Consider the following 21,468-nt stretch of genomic DNA (forward strand, 5'->3'; position numbering starts at 1 on the left):
AACCCAGCAGTCATCACATGAAAACACCAGAAGTCTGGGGTTGAGAAAGAAACAGATGGAGCAGTAAAAGGCTCCCTGAGTCCCAGGCAGGATTAAGGTAGGGACACTCATGTAAAGAGGTGTTGGTGACCTGTTTGAAGTCGATGGTTGGAGGACAAGCCGTAAAGTCTCCTGTACTGAAGAACAGGCTCCTTGCAATACAAAGGGACTCAACCGGCTCCCAACATAGCAACACTAGAAGGTAGAATACTAAAATTCTGTTTGAAGGATAAGGCTCTAGGTCCCAGAACTAATAACTGAGAAAGATACCATTCATTGGTTCGAGCAAAAATAGACACTTTCAAAGTACAAGTGTTTGCAGAGCATTGTGCCCGGGCACTTATCTGGGGAAACACTTGGGGAAACACTTTATCAAACGACAATTGATTCCAAGTAGAAGTCCTGAGATAGAGGGAGACAAAAGAGAGGAATAATAGGAATCTCTCAATATATGCAGTACTAAAAGTAAACAGAGGATAAGGGAATGAATTGGACTTTGTAATACAGATGCTAAGCAGGGTGTCTTGAAAGACAAGAGTTGTCCTTGAAAGACAAACTTAGTAGTAACCCAGAAGTAAAGCTTCCATTGTAGCTGAGGAGGGGGTGAGTGTTAACAGGTACATTCTCACACCATGGTTGTACAAAATTATGATTGTGCCAGGAAGTGCGTGTAGCTTAAGGCTGCTGTTTTCTCTGACAGGACACACACACACACACACACACACACACACACACACACACACACACGTAAAGATAACTTGGGAATGTGTCACTGTGAGCAGAACTTTATAGCATAATGGGGCTTCTAAGTGTACAGAGAGGAAAAGGAATGAAGTAAGGAGGGAGGGAGGGGAGGAGGGAGGGGGAGAGGGGGAGAGAGGGGGAGAGAAAGAATGAATCCAAGAAAAAGAAACACAGTTTGGGTCCGGCTGGGCCGGGAGGGGACTAATTTCACAGAAGTAAGAAGCAAGGAAGAGTGAGAGTGTTCATTTTTAAAGATGAAATAATGAAATAAGTCTTAACCATGTTACCAAGTGTGGATGGACTTAGAAGACAGGCTTCCAGGAGGGCTTGAAGTGCAGGTTCTAACACAGACAGCACTTCAAGAAATACGTCTTCAGGAGGACGGTGGTAATGGGCAAAGACCTACTGACAAAAATAATGGAGTGAGATGGTGAGCCTCGCCCCTAACATTAACCAGAGACAAGACGGGCATTGTGCACTGTCCTGTGGCCGTTCTGGGTTGACCTCCCCCTGCAGCTGGAAGGCTTCAGATCTGTTACATTCCAGTCTCAGGACAGACTCCGTGCCAGGCATGAAAGACGGCTTCTCTCTTGGTGATTCTCAGCACCACAAAAAGGGAAAGAGTCTGAAATGAAAATAAAGACTGATTTTTTTTTTAATAACAGCAAATTGAAGAAAAATAAGATTGTGTGAAAAATGCCACAAAGACATTTGATAACACTTAAGCAACCTTTCCTAAGAAAATTGCTGGTGAGATCAGAATGAGAGGGAGCTACTGAATAATGATAAGGACATTTACCCAAATTTTAAAGCAAATATCATACTAAATGGCAAACTTCTGAAGCCATTTCCTTAAAAAACCAGGCCAGGAAGGACTTTTAACAGGGAGTCATTATTTTCAGGGGTTCCCTCTTGTGCACTAGACATGGATTTGAAATGCCTTTAGAATAATAGAAAGGAAAAAATGTAGCTTATTTGTAATTGTCGGGGACTCAAAGATCTTGTAAGGAACAATTAGAGTTATAGGAAGACTACTGTATCAAATGGGTGTATATATTAAGCAGAGATGAGTGATAGCTTTAGTTTATGTCAGGAAGCATTAGGAATAAAGGGAGCAGACTGTACTATTTAAAACTCTGCGAAGTGTCAGTGAACCTGTGTAAAAGAACTGAAATCTTGCCAAGGATACACATTAAAATCTGAGCATATGGCACGCCACACCAAGTTCCTGTACACAAAGGAAGATAGGCTGTAACAGAAATATAAGTCTTTCCTAAAATAACACTCAAATTTAATGCAATTTTAATTGCAATTACCATGGGTTCTCTCTAGAATCATTTAAACAGTCTCAATAGCTGTGAAAATCTACCACAAAGCCACCTTAGTAAAAATGGTATTAACAGCCTTGTGGGCAAATCGATCGGTGGAATACATTAGACAGTTCAGCTGACGTCTCCGGGACAGAGGAGTGTGTTACAAGGGTAGTAATTTGATTGACCACGGAGACTCTGTTCTGTTATGGCTTTCAGTGTAGGGGACCCTGGTGTAGGTGACCGTACATTCGAAGTCAAGCCAGATCCCCTCCCTACCTCCTACCTCAATAACCTGCAGCTGGATTCCAGGAGGGCTCCTTGGCCTTGGAGACAGGGGTCACCTTCCTCAGCAATGGGGACAGATAAGGAAAAACATTGCTAGCTGTAGCTGCAACACTTTGACGGCAAGAAATTATAAGCCAAGTTAAAGGCAAAGGTCAGAATGGGAAACTGCCTGTCAAGTATGGGTATGTGATTTCAACCACCGATTTCTCCAGAAAATATGCAGATTTTGTTTTGCTTTGTTTTATAGCAGTTCATGAAAAGGAGACTCTTTACTCTCGTAGGGCATGGTCAAAGATCCGAGGTGCTTCAAAGGTACAGCAGTGAGCCGGGTGGTAGGTGAAGGACAACCATCCTCTGGGATCCAAGAGGAGCCTCTAAGGGCTTCCAAACCCAGGGATGGTAAAATGGGACCTAGATTTTAGAGAAAGAAATGATTCAGGTTTCGGGACAGCTTGTAATTTGAAGGGGATAAGACCCGAGGCAGTGACATCTAACGAAGCGGAGCATGTGTGAGAGGCATAGGGGACAGACAGGTTCGAGAGTTCTTTATGAGCTGAATCAGGAAGCTGGTAAGGGATAAGGGACACAAAGGCAGAGCCTGTGTTATTATCCAGCTATATTTTCTGGTCAGCTGGGTAAGCGCAATAACTTCAGTTGACCCCAGACGGGGCATATTTTCCTGTATAGTGAAGGAGAAGCTGACGTACTCTGGATAATTCAATTCTAAGGCTTGAAGAACATCCGAAGAAGTGCTCCTGCAAAGGTCCTGTGGGCCTGGAGCTCACAGGAGGAGAATTATGTGTGACAACAGAGGGGGTGGCCCTCATGGACCAAAGGTGAAGCAAGCTAGGGCGCTGCCTCTGTCAGGCTGTTGAGAGAGAAGGGAAGTGCTACCTGAAAGTCACAAAGGTGCACTTCCTCCAGGGAGCAGCTCTTGCTTCCAAACACTAGCCAGGGGGAGGGATCTGATGAAGCCCTCCACCTGTCTGTCATTCCCCCCCACCTTCTCAGACTTCCTGCAGTATTCTTCTGTCACTGTCACCTCCTGTAAACATGGCAAGACCTGCCCTCACATAGCGTGGTCAGAGATCCGAGTTGCTATTTATGCTGCCTGATTCATTAGTATTGTGCTGGGCCTACAGTGCCCTGCTGCCTTTCTATTTATTATTATTATTATTATTATTATTATTATTATTATTATTATTATTATTATCATCATCACTATTATTATATTAGTATTTTAGATGTTTAAATCCTATTTTATGTGTATGGGTGTTTTGCCTGCGTGTATGGCACTGTGTGTGTGTGTATGTGTGTACGTGCACAAGTGTGTGCCTGATGTCCTTGGAAGTCAGAAGTTGCTGAATTCCCCAGATCTGGAGTTACATATGGTTGTGAGCCACCATTTGGATGCTGGGAACTGAAGCTGGTCCTCTGTAGGAACCATTGCTTTTAACCATTGAACTCTCTCTCCAAACCCTCACTACTGTCTTTAGAGAATGTTCACCTGCTTGGCCTTTCGGGGAGGGGAAGGGCCAGTTTGTGCTCTTCTTCAGAACCCGGAGAGCACAGCCAGACACCTTACTTAAAGGGACCACTGCAAGGTTCCACCCCAAGGAAGAAACTATATTTCAAGGTCTCAGGTGAGTTTCCAATAGCAAGGCTTCTGTTAAGGACAAACACAGTAAACCCTGATTATCCGTCTATCTAAAACATTTTAATTTAATGTGGAGGGAGTCTTGGGTGGGGAGGATAAAGATGTGGAAGGAGGTCCCTGCAGGTTGCCTGCTCACAGTGAGGAAGTGTGGGTTCCAGAGACAACAGCTGTGGAAGATGGGGGAGGATTCTGGTTCCATTAGTAGTCAGGCCCCTGGGGCAGTCTACATGCTTCAACCCCGGCCTCCATCTTAGTCCATGGCATATGCAAGTGGCTTTGGGCTTGCTCTGTGCACTTTCTGGCTTGCCAGTTTTATTTCTACCTTTTCTTCACTTACTTGAAGAGTCGGATGATTAAGTTATGTCATACCAGAAGTGACCCTGAAGACATTCTGAACCTGAAAAAGACTGTATGCAACAGGACTTGGTACTTGAGCTATGTTTTTTCCCCAGCTGGTCTATTGGGCAATTGTCATTCTAGAACTTTCCTTTTCTCTGGCCTTGAGTCCCCAACTCATGGGCTATCTCTGAATCCCAGATTGTAGGTGTTCATGTGATTGTATCGTGTGATACAAGCAGTTGTAGATTTTCCCTTAGCACATGTGAAACTCATTCAAGCAACACTGTTTCCCTTCTGTAAAACAAAAACAAAAACAAAAACAAAAACAAAAAACAACTCTCTTCAGAGAGCTTAGTCTTTTTAATTTAAGCAACAGGATTCCTCCCTTCCCCCAAGTTACTGCAGTTCCAAATGAGGTGCCACCCCTGAGATTTGTCATCTTACATATTTTTTTCTTTTTTTTTTTTTATCGTTTTAAAGTTGTCAGTGCTAAACATTTGTCATACGGGAGCATTTCTGTCCATTATTTGGCACGTTGAATAGAATCAGCCCTCTGTTTTTCTCATCGTCAGAAAAAACCAATTCTTATTTATTGTTTCCTCCTAATATATTTAGACAAGAGGTTGCGCATCTCTGTCTGAGCCAAATGGAAGCACAGGGCGGGCAGCTGTGGTAGAGCGCAGGGCCCATGTCAGCCTGGATCTGTTTTCAAATGGCAGTGCGTGGCCACGTTCATATACATGCCCATACATTCTAAATTACAACACAATTACCTCACTCTCCTCCTGTCCCTCCTCCTTCTGGCCTCTCCCAAGTCCCCTTCCTCCAACTTCTATGCCCCTCCAACTCTCCAACTGATTATTACCATATCTATGTGCTTGCCCAAACGTATAAATGCAACCATCTGGCTGAGCCCGTTTTTTTTACTGTCTGTATGTCGTATCTGTTTGGTTTTAGGGCTGACTGCTTTGTATTGGACAACCAAGAAGGGGGCTCATCCCCTAGGAGAGGCTAACCTTCCCTTAGCTCTTATTAGCTTAGCTGTCTGTAGTTCCTTGCCTGGGGGTGGGATCCCTTCCATGTTAGCATGTCTATTGATATTACCATTGTTCTGTTCCTGTTTATGCAGCCGTTTCTAGGAGAGCCCGTTTCACAGTGGACTTCCCCACATCCTTAGTCTTTCCGCCCCCTCCTCCTCAATGTTCTCTGAGACACAGATGCAGGCGCTGTGGTATAGATGCCTCTATCACGGCTGGATTCCTCCCGATCTGTTGCTCCCTGTGGTGTGTCTGGCTGTGTTTTTTCTGTGATGGCGTTCATTGATGGTAGAGAGAAGATTCTTTGGTCAGGGTTGGTAGCTACACATGTCTAGTAAAGATGGTTCATGACCAAGCATCTCACGTACATCTTGCCATGAGATATGACTGTTGTACAAGGCATTCAACACCCTATAGGGCCTTGCCCTGCCACCGTGTGCTCGCTACGCCCTGCTCCTCACAGTGCACTGTTTCTTTGGAGTACATTGTCTTATGTCTGCAGGATCATGTCTGCTTCTTAGTACTGACTGGGTCTCAGCAGGTCTCGCTAGCCACTTCTAAGTCCCTTCAGGCAGCCCTTCTCCATGTGTGAAGTAGCAGTGATTATGTATCCGAAATAAGAACCATCTTCACAAAGTGTGTCCACTCGTGCCAGATTCATGCAAAGGTATTTAGACTTAGCGCCCCCTAGGGATTTGCCATGCACGTGTTCCTTCATTGAGTCACTATACTGCCCAGTAAGCAAATCAGATTACTGGCCATGAAATCTTCTCTCAGGGTTGATGTGAGAACCAGGATTGAAATGATAAGGTAGAACAAAGCTGTGGAAATAAGGGACGGCAGACACACTATGGAAATGTATCCAGCCACCGAGAAACAGAAGACATGTGCTGGTTCCAGAACGCAGAGGTGTCAGGAGTATGCTCGGCTCAGTAAGAACGTGGTGTTGGAAGATTACAGGTGAAAAGTGGACAAGGGCCAGACTGGGAAGGTCAGAGTAACTGTTGGGCAGTGTGAATGAGAAGGATGGAGTGGGCTTACCCTCGAAGAGTCAATGAGTGCTTCCTGTGGTGGTTTGAATGTGCTTGGCCCAGGGAGTGACACCATTAGGAGGTGTGGGCTTGTTGGGGTAGGTGTGGCCTTGTTGGAGGAAGTGTGTCATTGTGGGTGTGGGCTTAAAGACCCTCACCGAGCTTCCTGGAAGCCAGTCTTCTCCTAGCAGCCTTCAGATGAAGATGTAGAACTTTCATTTCCTCCTGCACCATGCCTGCCTTGATGCTTCCATGCTGCCCACTGTAATGATAATGGACTGAACCTCTGAACCTGTAAGCCAGAACCAATTAAATGTCATTCTTCTAAGAGTTGCTTTGGTCATGGTGCCTGTTCACAGCAGTAAAACCCTAACTAAGATACTTCCTCTCAGCTTTTCAGAGAATCTGCCCAACCCTCTACATTCAAGTCATCATGTGGTCAGGAATTGTGCCATTTCCCACAGAAAGCAACCTGAGATAAGGTGGGCATGGTAGTACATGCCGATAATCTATTATCTCAGCACTTTGTAGGTAAAGACAGAGACATCAGGAGTTAAGGACTGTCCTGAACCACACAGTGAGCTTGATGCCAGCCTGGGCTACATGAGACCTTGTCTAAAAACAAAGCAAACAAAATAAAACAAAACAAAACACAACACAAGCAAGCAACCAAACACTCAAAATATAAGGTGTGGGTATATGACCTTAAGAAACAATCATTTTAATATGGCTTTTAAAAGTAGAAAGAGTTTCTTAATAGTGGAGTGCTGTACCACAAAGCATAAAGCTATATGACCCAGAGATATAGGAAATGCATTATTGATAAGAAGCTGTTATCAGGTATTTATTTAAAGAATAATAGAGTCACACAATTTCAATTCTAGAGCTATATAACCTGGAGGTAGGCTTCCAGTTTTCTTAACAATGGTGAGGGATTGTTAAGCCCACAAAACTTAGGGGAATTTGAATTCATGAAAACTTATTCATTGCATTTGGAAACAGGGAGGCATCCCATAGAGGTAATTAATACTTATTTTTAATCAGATTCTACGTTCCTGGAAGGAGTATGACCTGGCAATAATGCTTATAAATTATGGGAAAAAGATGTTGGATATCACATCAGGGTGCAAGTCTCTTTTTGGTATTGAGCAAGAGGAAAATGCAGAGGAGGTAATTTGTCTTGTTTGTTTCTCTCTTTTATATATTTAGTTATTTCATTTATTATCATTAAATGAACACATTAGAAGTCCATCAATTTGTCACCTTTACATTAAGGAAAGTGCTTTCATTAAGAACTTCTTTAACATTTGAGAAGATATGGTCAGGAGCTATCAAGTTGAATAGTTCACACTTCAAGTGCTGAATGCAAGGTAGATGGGGCTAGACCTTTCTACATTTAGTTGGACGCTGGAAGAGGGGTTTCTAGGAGTCACAGTTGCTTGCCCTGAGTCACAGTTCTTTGTTCTGAGTGACTTGCTGAATGTGTAGTTAAGTTAGTGACACCAAACTGCTGCTAATTTTGAGAGTAATTTTTGATATGTGCTCCCTACGCAGGGGCCTTAGAGGGTCTTAGGCTTTATTGCTTTTTGTTGGAATGCTGTGGGCTAAACGTGTTTGTAGGTGAGGTTTTGAGATGTTACTGGGGCACACCAGGAAGGGCTTTTGGCCTCTTATCTCTCACACTGAGTTAGATTACCTCCATGCCTCCTTGCTGAGATAGAGAAGCAAGATGATTTGTTGACTTGGTAAGGTTTCCAAATCATCATGGCTAGAGGACACTTTAAGCTGTAGCATCTTTTGGGGGACTAGGATGTGGAGTTTGCTTTGCCTAGAGAAATTTTGACTAAGCTGGAGACAATCTGAGTTCGTTGTTTTAAAACCAGTTGCTCAGTCTGTCTGCTAGCCCCTTGGGTCATCTGGACCTTGACTCAAGGCTTTGTGCCCTAGCAGTTTCATGGGTGGGTCTCACACTGTTCTCTTCAGAGCCTCTGGTCCAGCAGGAGGTTGTGACACTTCCCACTGTATAAGGTCGTAGGATCTGCTAATTTGTCAGAGGCAGAAATCATCAGAGTCACTAGAGACCTCTTCTAAGGATAAAGAGGCTTAGAAGGTTTTGTTTATGATAACAGGAGACAGTGCAGGTCAATTCTCCATCTCAGACAGAGAAGCCATGCTGGGGAGCCTGGGCACACACAGGCCAGTCCTTAATCTGCTAATTACTGATCCTGTTCGGTTTTAGTGAAAGGCAGAGCAGTGGAGACAAGAGCTGGGCTATAAAGGGGCTCCTCCTGGAAAGAGAAGAGAAAAGGAATACACGAATGCCTTCCTGAGGGCTGGCTGGCTGGGATTTTATTTGGGGGATATTTGGAGTTGACAGCTACACTAGGAGGAGGGCAGCAACTGGAGATGTAGCACAACAGTGGAGTGCTTTGCTGGCAAACTTGAAGCCCAGGGTTTGATCCCGAGCTCTGCATAAGGCAACTGTGGCGGGGCGGGGTGGGGCGGGGTGGGGCGGGGCATGCTTGTAATCCCAGCACGGGGAGGAGGAAGATCAGAAACTTAAAGTCATCCTTGGCTACTTAGTGGTTTGAGGACAGCCTGGGCTACAAAGGGTACTTTTTCAAAACACACACACACACACACACACACACACACACACACACACCACCACCACCACCACCACCACCACCACCACCTCTATCACAAGTTCTGGAAGGTGCTGGCTTAGCATGGGAATTGCTGAAAAAGAGGGACAGGGAATGTGGGACCATTTGGTTCTCTCCAAGTACCTCTCAGCACTTTTCGCTAGAGTGCACTATCAGTGACTATACGTTGCTAATTATTGCTGGCTAACTGCACAGATCACAGTCCTGCCTGCCAAACAGGAAAGAGAGAAACAGAACATACAGCAAGTTATTTGAAAATGACAATTTCCCTAACGTGTTAAGATACATTCTGATGTTTACCAATGTTTCTAGGGTATTTCTAAGAAAACTTCAAGAACCAAGAAGCCACAGCAGGTGCTGCTGCCTGAAAAGATAAATGAACAGCTGGCCTTGTTGGAGACACATCTACTCAAAACGACAAAGCAGAGTAATTTTTCCCTCTCTTGTATATGTTTAGCATGATGTTTCTTAAAAGGAAAAAAAAATATTTTGCGGAAGGAATTAAGATGCGATTAGTAGTTGCTAAACCCTTTAAGGATTATAGGCTGTGTCTACATCAAGCCATTAATCCTAACAACACCTTATTAATAGGACTTTGCTCATTGCATTTTACAGGTGTGCCTCATAATGATAAGGGATTTGCTTAGGCTTGCCTGGGTGACTTGGACTTGGGCCTGTGTCTTCCAGCTTTAGAGGAGGTTTTTTGTTTTTGTTTTTAACCTTGGCACGGTTGTTACTTTGGTCCAAATAGTTCTGTGCAGATTGTCTTAGCCAGGGTTACCATCGCTGTGATGAAACCCCATGGTCAAACAGCAACTTGGGGAACAAAGGGTTTATTTGGCTTACACTTCCATTTTGTTTATTATTACCTTATAATAATAAACACCGTTATCTATGATGTTGTTCATTATAGGAGGAAGTTAGGACAGGCACTCAAACAGGGCAGGAACCTGGAGGCAGGAGCTGAGGTGGAGGCCACGGAGCAGTGCTGCTCACTGGCTTGCTCCCCAGGGCTTGCTCAGCCTGCTTCCTTATAGAACCCAGGACCTCCAGCCCAGGGATGGCACCACCCACACTGGGCATCCCTGGACCCTGCCCATGGGAGCAGAACACACCTTTTTTTTAAAAAAAAAAATTGGGTATCTTCTTTATTTACATTTCAAATGTTATTCCCTTTCCTGGTCCCCCTGTCCCCCAAGCCCCCTATCCCATCCCCCCTCCCCCTGCTTCTATGAGGGTGCTCCCCCACCCACCCACCTACTCCTGCCTCCCTGCCCTGGCATTCCCCTATACTGGGGCATCGAGCCTTCACAGGACCAAGGGCCTCTCCTCCCATTGATGCCTGACAAGGCCATCCTCTGCTACATATGCGGCTGGAGCCATGGGTCCCTCCATGTACACTTTTTGGTTGGTGGTTTAGTCCCTGGGAGCTCTGCGGGGGTGGGGGTCTGGTTGGTTGATATTATTGTTCTTCCTATGGGGTTGCAAACCCATTCAGCTCCTTCAGTCCTTTCTCTAACTCCTCCATTGGGGACCCCATGCTCAGTCCAATGGTTGGCTGTGAGCATCTGCCTCTGTATTTGTTAGACTCTGGCAGAGCCTCTCAGGAGACAGCTATATTGGGCTCCTGTCAGCAAGCACTTCTTGGCATCTACAATAGTGTCTGGGTTTGGTGACTGTTTATGGGATGGATACCCAGGTAGGGTATGGATCTCTGGATGGCCTTTCCTTAAGTCTCTGCTCCACACTTTGTCTCCGTATTTCTTCCTGTGAATATTTTGTTACCCCTTCTAAGAACGACCAAAGTATTCACACTGTGGTCTTCCTTCTTCTTGAGCTTCATGTGGTCTGTGAATTGTATCTTGGGTATTCTGAGCTTTTGGGCTAATATCCACTTATCAGTGAGTGCAGACCATGTATTTATGTTGTGGGAACTGACTGGGAGGCAAACATATTGGTAGTAGTGTATGAGAGGGGTGGGTGGCCTCAAATTGGGAGTTGCTGCCCTAAAGGCAGCTATGCAAGGGAGAAGTCCAGGACTGTGTGGTCTGAACCTTGACCTACATGTAGTGGTGAAGGATAAGCCTAATTTTAGGTCATCATCGTAGAGTGACTTTAGGGTGGACTGATATGTTAATGTAGTGATCAGCTTTTTGGACTTTGCAGTTTGCAAGGTCACCTGGGAATTTGATTTACTTTTTGATAATTGTTTGTTGTTTTTAAGCACACTAAGTACTGCAGAAGAAAAAGCGCTTACTCATTATTTCCCCATGAGGGTGGGCTTTTGGGACCTGAGTGAACACTAGGTCCCACCTCACCCCCTTTTGTAATATGTTTTGGCTATGCTGTTGGCTTTCTCTCACTTTCAACATATTTCTTGCCTGTTTCAGGCTGATTTTTTGAGCCTGATGTTATACTGTTCTCATAATCGGTAAACCTACTTTAGGGCAAACTTTAATTATCTAATTACATGCATAAAAGTATGATTTCTTAAAATGTAAAATGAATTATTTATCCCAATATCAACAAAATTTTATTAAGCAATAAAACCTATTACTAGCTACACAGTGAATTCAGTAACAGTAACAATGATTTTGTGTAGGGGTCGCCTATGTGTGAGATACCATTTTAAATACGTTAAATAATTGTGCAAAATCTGTGTAACAACCAGATAAGGGAATTGCTCTTATCTCCACTTCAAAGGCAAGAACTCCAGAGGCAGGAGGCAGAGACTTTAAAAATGGCCCACCCCGGCCCATCCCACCCCACACCACCCCATCCCACCTGTCTTAGTCAGGGTTTCTATTCCTGAACAAACATCATGACCAAGAAGCAAGTTGGGGAGGAAAGGGTTTATTCAGTTTACACTTCCATACTGCTGTTGATCACCAAGGAAGTCAGGACTGGAACTCAAGCAGGTCAGAAAGCAGGAGCTGATGCAGAGGCCATGGAGGGATGTTCTTTACTGGCTTGCTTCCCTTGGCTTGCTCAGCCTGCTCTTTTATAGAACCAAGGCTACCAGCCCAGAGATGGTCCCACCCACAAGGGGCCTCTCCTCCTTGATCACTAATTGAGAAAATGCCTTGCAGCTGGATCTCGGGGAGGCATTTCCCCAACTGAAGCTCCTTTCTCTGTGATAACTCCAGCTGTGTCAAGTTGACACAAAACTAGCCAGTACAGCACCCCACTCCATCCTACCCTCAACCATCAACTTTCACAGTTCAAAAGTGTTAGGGTCAGAGCTTGAACAGAGATGGGCTGCGTGGTGCTTACAAGTAGTCACAGCACTCGGCAGGCTGAGGCAGGAGGACCACAGGTTTCAGGTGAGGCTGCTACATAATGAGTCCATGTCTTAACACCAAGAAAGTGGAACTTGTCCCATACTGGCTCCGGTGGCTTGCTGCAGGGTTATAGGGTGACTCCCTGAGGGCGGGTTAGTGTCACAGCTAGAGCTTGTTAGTTGCCCCTTAAATTTTATGGGAAAGGAAAGTAATTGAACTTTTTAATCCCCCCTCCAAAATATGACATGTTTGATATTTTAAGGTCTATGCTTTAGTTTTTAGTTGAGTATTTCCCCTACTTAAACCAAAACCAAAACCAAACACTTTCTAAACTATTTGTATTTATTTTTACTTTTTTACCATAGTCAACTCAACTGAACTATCTGGATCGGAGGACCCGATCTTCCTTTACCCCGTGGTTTTGAACTGGACAGTGAAGGGTGCCATGAAGGAAGGTGAGTGGCTGGCGGGAAGTGGCTTCTGCTGCAGGCTGGCTTCTGTCATTTGCTCAGGGGTCCCTTGGTGCTTGCCATTGCCACCCACTGAGAAGAAGGCAAGCTCTTGACTGCTAGGTAATTGGGAAACCTCAACAGGTGCCTGAAAGCCTGGGAAGAAAGAGCCTTCCTGGAGGCTTGGAAGGAAACGGGTGTCATTTATGAAACTGACAAAAAGAAGGGCACTGGAAAGATCAGTCATTTTAAAATGAAGCCAGGGAGGGACGGCAGCATTTTAGCTCTGAGGGATGCGTGGAGCAAAACAGTGTACAAGGTGACGAGCGCTTTCTCCTGGTAGCTCTACGCCACAAGCAGCTTCAGCTATATCTTTCTTATTGTTGAGGTTTTTGTAGGATAAACCAAATATGCAGTGTAAAATTATCAGTGGCCCTTGGAATAAAAGAGTAGCTCACCCAACACAGACTTCTTTAATATTCATAAGTAAGAAATGTAGCCAGTAAGGGGGCTCATCCTTGGAAGAAAGTAACCTCCTCTCTCCTAACCCTCACCCACTGCTTGTAGTCCTTGCCTAGGGATGGGGCCCCACACAAGATCTCGCCTTAGTCCGCTGTTGTTGCCACGGTTCAGCCTGATACAGTGTTGTAATGACATTAGGCCTAGGGGTTTTAACAGAGATGGATGTTATCAGTTTGGGTTAGGGGCCCACGGTTAGTCGTTCTCTGTGTTTTGACCAGTTGTGGCTTTCTGTAATGGTCTCGCTCTGCGGCCAAAGGAAACGTCTTTGACAAGTGGTGAGAACTACATTTATCTGTGGGCATGATTTTTTTTAATACAAATTGTCCATATGCATACATACCTACATATACATATATTACTACACGGACTTACCAGGTTGTATTTATATAAAATCATTTGTGTGTCTATGTGTGTGTAACAATAATTTAAAAAAAAAGAGGCCGAGCCGGGCGTGGTGGCGCACGCCTTTAATCCCAGCACTCGGGAGGCAGAGGCAGGCAGATTTCTGAGTTTGAGGCCAGCCTGGTCTACAAAGTGAGTTCCAGGACAGCCAGGGCTATACAGAGAAACCCTGTCTCAGGAAAAAAAAAAAGGCCATGATTTTAAGAGGGAATGGAGGGGGCGGGCATGGTAGAGATTGGAAAGGGAGGGGAAGAATGATGTAATTATATTTTAATTAAAAGTGAAATAAAAGAAATAAACAGGGAATCTAAAAGATTAATAGACAAGCTTGTCGTGACTGAGGACGGCTAGCACTAGGAACCTTGCAGCACAAGGGACACTAGTAACTAACTCTCCAATGAACTTCTTGTTTCTATAGTCATGAAATTTAAGCAAAGACCGAGATTCCTGGAATTCTTTACACAAATTATGCTCAAATGCATGAACGATGAGAAGTTTCATATCATGGTGGAGATCTCTGCCCCTGTTTATGACTTCTTGAAAAGGTATGAGTCAGTCTAGTTCTGCAGATGTCTTGGACTTTTACAGAGGTAGACAGAAAAAGTGTGTGATAAACGCAACTGTGAGTCGATAGACAGAAGGTTTGTGTCTGTGTGGGCAACTGACTAACCATAAAAGTCTATCTGCACCTGAACTAAGCAGCTAGACCAGAGCGTGTTCCCATCACTAACAGCAAATACAGCAGGCCACTTCCACTGGGTCAGTATGAGTTATCATCTCCCTAGTCTGTCAGCTCATACTCACTGGAGGTTTAGAGTCTAGTTTGCAGTCCATCATGTGTTCCTGGCTCTGTTATAATGAGCAGAGCCATTTCTTGGGGGGGGGTGAGGGGGTCCCATTTGTGTCTGTGGATAAGATGTTCTCCAGAGTAATAAGCTTTCTCAGTTCCTCTATTTCCTAAGCTGGAAAGAAAATTATAATGTCTCACACCAGATACATTCTCCTTGTCCTCAGACCACTGACATGTGTTGGTCATCATGGGGTATAAACCTACCAATCCCATCTGAGTAAAATTAACAGCAAGTAACATGACGTTTATTTTTAAAATGCCACCCAAACAAAGGCAATCAGCACAGAACCATCCCTTCTAAAATAGATACCTTGCTTCTGAAAGCCAAAGCTTGGAATATATCGGCATAATAGTTTCAAAAGTTGGAGGAGACTGTCCATTAAGTATAATAGGCCATGGCAATCAGAGAACTGGTCAGAATTATAAAGTCGTTCTCCACTATAAAGTAGTCAAGACGTGGGAAGTCAGAAGTTGTTTGTAGTGTTTGGGCAAGTTGCAAGGACCATCAAAGTCAACAATAATAATAACAACAATAATAAAATAGTAACGATAGTTTGTCTGAAAGCTAAAGGATCAAATGTGTCATGAACATGAGTACCGCCATCACAAATACCTGAGGCTGGAGACTGAACAGGGCAGCTGGCTGAGGCAGTGGAAGACACGTAAACTTTGAGGACAAGGAGACATTTTCAGACATCTTCACTAAGTCAGGGTGAATTGGGAGTGGAGCAGAGTCAGGTCTGTTTGCTTACATGCATGGCATGCTTCAGCCTGTGCAGTTCTTCATTCCACACCAGGTCGATTTCCATCTGCATGTCTCCCGATCATAGCATCCCACGTTATGCTTAGCAGGGATGGGAGTTAAACCTTGGTAGTCTGTGAGATGTTCCAGCACTACAGAAAGCACAATCCCTGTTAGGTGATTTAAGCCACCGTTTCATGCCCAATAGAGTTGACTTTACGGGTTGCATTTATAAACCCCAGTGACGGTATTTCATGAAGGTTTGCAAAGAGAAACAATGATGATCTCATGGCTTAAAATGTCACGTACAGATATGGGGAGTCGGCCTGGCTGTTAAGAGCGCTTCCTGCTCTTCTACAGGTCACTGGTTTTGTTGGCAGCATGTATGTTGGGCAGCGTATAATTCTACACTCTAGCTTTCTTGTAGCTCTAGCTTCAGGTGGCTGATGCCCTCTTCTGACCTCTGTGTATACACACCACACACACACACACACACACACACACACACACACACACACACACACAATTGAAAGAAAACTCACTTGAAAACAGACCTAACGAGGAATGATACATATATACATAAATTTATACACATATACATAAATCTATACACATAAATTTATACACATATACATAAATTTATACACATATACATAAATTTATGTCTCCATTCTGTAGAGAATAAATGTCTCTTAAAGCTTTTAAGAGACCAACAATAAAAGAAATCTGACCTGTTAGAGGCAGCCAGAGCAGCAGCCATAGACAGATCCTTAGCTTTAGAAACTTCTATTACAGAGCAGAGAAAAAGAGATTAAATGTGTTTTTATTAAAGTCAAGAAATAATAAAAAAAAAACAAATTTAAGAAAGACAGGAAAATAAAACTAAAAGTAGAAAAGCATCAATTATAAGTTGGTTTGAAATCAGTTCAGTTGCCACCAAGGATCATTCTTTAGGAGTAAGAGTAAAAGAAGAAAATTTCCATGTAGCATAATCATAAAAGGAGAGGCATGGGTAACAGGAACAGAAATTAAATTTAAAACCATAGTTGAAAGTGCTGAGTACCTGGGGGAGATTATAATAGCTGAGAAAAGCAGCAGTTTCTGCTTGGATGGCTCGACTTTGTTCAGGGCAATTCTCTCATATTTTAAAGAAATGAATGCTTTCCTTTTGTATGCAGCTGATTATCGTATATCAATAAGGCTGTTTAGTCAACTTGGTGCAGAGAGTAAACAAGTAGGAAGAAGTATGAGTCAAGCATCCTGAGCCATAGACAGAGACAGAAATTCCAATAAATACCAGCTCAGAAGTCCAGTTGTCAAATAAAGATTTGATTCTTAGTGCAGAGAGAGCAGGCGATAGGAAAACATAATTGTCACTGCGAGCCACAGGAACCATTAAGAGTTTTCTAAAAAATTATCTGGTAAATCCAATGATTATTTCTGTAAAATTAAGATCATACGATTTTCTATTAAATTAAGCCCCAAACAAGGAAACTCATTTTACCTTCTGACAATTAGCATTGCTCCGTAAGTTCTTGCCAGTATATTAAGGAAAGAAATTAGATCAGGAGATTTTATGATTACCGCAGCATGGAGAATTAAAAATGCTAAATGGATTCCACAGTGAAGTCCTCTGAAAGTGGAGACATTCGCAAATAATTGTTTCTTTTAACTTAATCTAAAGATAATTAGCAGAACCTGTTGAATTCCGTAGGAAAGTTAGATGCAAAATCAATAACTTTCCTGTATAAACTTGAAGGTATAATGAAAAAAAAGAAACATTTTTACTGAGTGTATGACTAAATTTCCCAGAGACCGTGTTTGAGGGTTGACTAATATGAAAAAGACCCAACATATTTTTAGACCCAACATATTTTTATATAAGACACACATATTTTATATAAAATGAAAAGTCAGTACATTACTTTATAGCCAGCCATAATTTGTAAAGGTTTCTGTTACTTTAAATTTATTTTGTTGGTTTATTATTATAATTTCGGTGCACTTTCCATCAGAGAAATTGGAGAATGGGCTAGAATCATGAATGGTATTTAAAAATGAGGAACAATGAAGGAAGGACTCACATTGTCCCGTAACGAATCAAAACCAAAGGGAGGGGCTGGGGAATTGCTCAGTGGGTAAGAGCACTCTGGATAAGCACGTGAGCTTGAGACCCATCTCTAGCGTCTATGTAAATACCCTGTATGACCAAGAACACACACAACACCAGTACTGCGGGTGGTAGACAGAGAATCTCTGAGGCTTGCTGGCTATCAGAATAGCCAAAATAGCCATCCCCAAGTTTCAGAGAGAAATCCTGTCATGGAAGAGGAAGAGGAAGTATGAAGGATCAAAATATCTCATGTTATCCTCTGCCCACCATGCCTGTGTAGCTGCACACACACACACACACACACACACACACACACACACACACACACACACGGAGGGAGGGAGGGAGAGAGAGAGAGAGAGAGAGGGAGAGAGAGAGAGGAGAGAGGCAAAGATAGACAGATACACACAGAGACAGAGAGACAGAGGGACAGAGGGACAGACAGAGAAAGAGAGCACAACCACTACTAGGAACAAGATACATTTTGATCATATAGTGTATTCTAGTGCACGACTCATTATTTAGACTCAGTCAGTCATTGTGTTAACCCTGCAGCTTGGTATTTCACTCAAGTTTTCGTTCCCTGTTCAACATTTTGAAGCAGAATGTTCCAGAAAATGTGTGCATTTCAGGAAAATTGGCTGACAAATCTCAATAGCAAGATACTGAGAGGGACCTTACTGTGTCTGGAAAGCGGGACACTATGCTGGAAAAATAAGGCTGAGTGCTCCCAAGAGGAGGGGAGGAGGGAGAATGCTCAGCAAAAGGCAGTGGCCTTTGGGAGCTTATGCAGGATGGACTGAGAAAAGACCTAAGCCGGTCAGAATTTGCGGAGGGCTGCTGGCGATGTGTGGTTTTTACCTTGACTGTGAAGGGAGGTACATAGATTCTCTTCAGTCCAATCCTGTCCAGCCTACACTGGACTTTCAGCCCCTTCTCCTTTTTTTTCCCTTTTCATGTGTGCCCTTTTCACAAGTTTCAGTGTCAATGACATTGCACTATTAGGATGTCAGCTATTCTGGATGTCTGGGGATCCCCACTGAGTGCTGCATGGAGCGGGCTACGCCTGCAACCTTCCTTTTTGCAGTTTCAACCACAGTGTTCATTAGAGATTTATTACTTTCATGTTGTTGCCATTACTTTTCTTTTCTTTTTTTTTGCATATTCTTTGACCAATGTTTTCTTTTCGTGTGTGGATTAGGAGAAACGAGTCCCTTATTGGAGTGAAAAGGATAAAATATAAGGAGAATGTCATTTCTAGGAAGGCACTCAAGTCTCCCAGGAAGTTTAAAGCCATAGTGATCGAGATCGGGAAGGTAAGTAGCTTTTAAAACCGTGTTTGGAACTTTAAATCCATAAAATGGATTAAAAGATTATATATCTAGAGATGACTGATTATATTTTGATTTGTTAAAATACGAAACAGAAATAAGTACAGACATAATTTTATAATTTCATAATAAATTATAAATTCTTAAAGAATCATAGATATTCTCACAGTCAGATATTTTTGTCTATAGGGGTTGATTTTTACTTTTTATAATTACTTATTTATATATGTTTACTTATTTGGGTAGTTTCCCTGTAATATGTTTGTGTTCCGTATGAGCAACTGGTCCTCATAGAGGCTAGATGAGGGCCCAAGATCCTCTGGAACTAGAGTTACAGATAGTTGTGAGCCAACATACAAGTGCTGGGAATCGAACACAACTTCTGGCTAGCCCCAGTGGCCCTGTGGCCAATGCTTGGAGGCAGGCGCAGTTCACAGCCCTCGACAGTTGGGGTTGGTTACTGCTTCTGCCAATCGTGACTAAACAAGCGCCAGGTCCCCTGAAAGAGCAGCAAGTGATCTTAAGTGCTGAGCCACCTCTCCAGCCCCTTGATAGTAATTATAATTAAAGGATGTAGGAAAAGCAGTGTGCTTCCAGGGCAGGAATTAAGCATTGCAGTATGCGTGGGACAAAGGGTAGGGGAGATGTTTATGTTCCAAGTTTACCTTTGTAAGATCATTTCCCTCTTCCATGAAGGGTTCAGACTCAACAAGAAGACGAAGGAAGAAAAAGAAAACCCTCAAAGACTTTTTCTACAAGAATCCATCCATTTTTGATATGACAGAGCTGGAAAGGTATTAACGAATATGTGTTAGGCACTACTTTGGGTAGCAGGGTATCCTGGAAAACCTGATATACAAAGCAATCAAACTCAATGGCTCACACACACACAAAGAAGACAGGAAACTAGGCAGTGGGGGTTGGGGTGGGGCGTGGGTTAGTTGTTTGAGAAAAAGGACTCTGGTGGGATAGAGGAGGAAAGGAGAGAGGAGAAGGGAGGATGGAACTGGTAAAATGTAAGTGTATGGAATGGTCAAACAGTAGAAGTTGGAGAGCATCCTGGTTCTCAAGGCGCTTGTGTAGTCACGATTGGAAGAAGCAGTAACCAACCCCAACTGTCGAGGGCTGTGAACTGTGCATGCCTCCAAGCATTGGCCACAGGGCCACTGGGGCTATCCAGAAGTTGTGGCCAGGTCAGGAGCTTTTTGTTTTCTGAGGACCTAGGATTCTTTTAGAATACTTTTTTTTATTTCATGCATAGGAGTAGTATGTATTTCATACATCGGCGTGTATGTGTAACACATGTGTGCAGTGCCCATGAAGGTCAGAAGAGAGTACCCTTGGACTGAAATTACAGATGGCCGTGAGCTGCCATCATGGGTACTGGGAACTGAACCCAGGTCCTCCGGAAGAGCAGCCAGGGCTCTTAGATGAGCCATCTCTCCTCTCAATTATAATAGTTTAGATGGTGCCATCTGTTGGATAGTCTGTTCTCAAATAGTGGATCCTGTTGTCCCTGCCACCTTTGTTATTTACAGACTCATGGATTTAGTTTGGGGATCTCTTCTCTGTCCCGCTTGTCTATTTGTCTATTTTCTGAACTAACAACCTACTATTGTGATGACTTTGGCTTCAAAGTAAAACTTGTCTGTCTGATAGAAAACGTCCCCCCAGCGTGTTGTTTTCCTCCCTCAGGTCCTGACTAACCTTTCAGAAAACAGTTCAGACTTGCATCCTGAATAATAGGAAGTATTCTATTGTGAATCTGAAAAGAGAATCGAATAGATACACCCACTTGGGAAGTTTTGTTTAGTTTCTTTGCAACGCTGTGTCTTTCTTTTAGAAGACAGGCTGCATTTTAAGAGCTTGTAATTTTTTTTTTTTTAATACATTGTGTGGTTTCTCCCTAAATGTGTTACTTCCCTTTTGTTAGCTACATAAAGTACTAGTTTTGTATGGATTTTAAAAATTACATTTCTGAATTCTTCTACTCTTTGAATAGAGATATAATAAATAGAATCTTGGTATAAAGACTGTCTACATGACTTGATAATTTACTCCTGGGTTCAAGTCCGTCTGGGTGGCTGGTCATAGCACGCACCGAGAATGAAGACCTGGTTTACTCCTTCCCAGGCTTCCTTTAGACACTTTTTTTTCTTCTTGTTGCTTGTAAGATAAGACCTCAAGTATAATCCTTCAGATCCTGTGATGTGGACGTAGTTGTTGTGACACGTGTTTGAAATAGATTTTCTTCAGATAATTGAAGATTTGTATGTACTTAAGGGAAACAGACCCCATCAGCTCTTTAGTTTCTAAGGACCTCTGTGACACTTTACAGTTTCACAAACCAAGATGCAAGCAGAAATGCAACCTGGTGACTATTCAGAGTATAGCAACTATGTGTGAATCCATACCTGTGTCTCTCTGTGTATCTTCTTAGTTCTAGGCAATCCATAGGACATGCATGGCACTCACCACCGTGGTGATTGGTCTTGTTGTTAGGGTGCAGTTGTGCAGCTGTTGGCTGGCTGTAGCATCTCAAGTCACCTGTCTGTCCTCCTGCTCACTATAGTTTCTTCTCTTGAGAACTGACCTCCCTACACAGGACAAGATTAATTTTGTTTTAGCAATAACTTTTTTTTTTTTTTTTTTTTTTTTTTGGTTTTT

General features: G+C 43.2%; 1 protein-coding gene across 1 annotated transcript in view; it reads left to right on the forward strand.

Moving 5' to 3' along the window:
• The window catches only part of Cfap54 (cilia and flagella associated protein 54), a 287,635-nt gene that overhangs the window by 88,009 nt on the left and 178,158 nt on the right, over positions 1-21,468 (forward strand). The window contains exons 27-32 of the mRNA XM_021205638.1: positions 7,490-7,615; positions 9,424-9,538; positions 12,758-12,847; positions 14,184-14,310; positions 18,672-18,786; positions 19,498-19,595. Coding sequence (XP_021061297.1) covers positions 7,490-7,615; positions 9,424-9,538; positions 12,758-12,847; positions 14,184-14,310; positions 18,672-18,786; positions 19,498-19,595 — 671 coding nt within the window. The remainder of the gene's footprint in view (positions 1-7,489; positions 7,616-9,423; positions 9,539-12,757; positions 12,848-14,183; positions 14,311-18,671; positions 18,787-19,497; positions 19,596-21,468) is intronic.

Source organism: Mus pahari, chromosome 9, assembly GCF_900095145.1.
Source record: "Mus pahari chromosome 9, PAHARI_EIJ_v1.1, whole genome shotgun sequence".
NCBI lineage: Eukaryota > Metazoa > Chordata > Mammalia > Rodentia > Muridae > Mus > Mus pahari.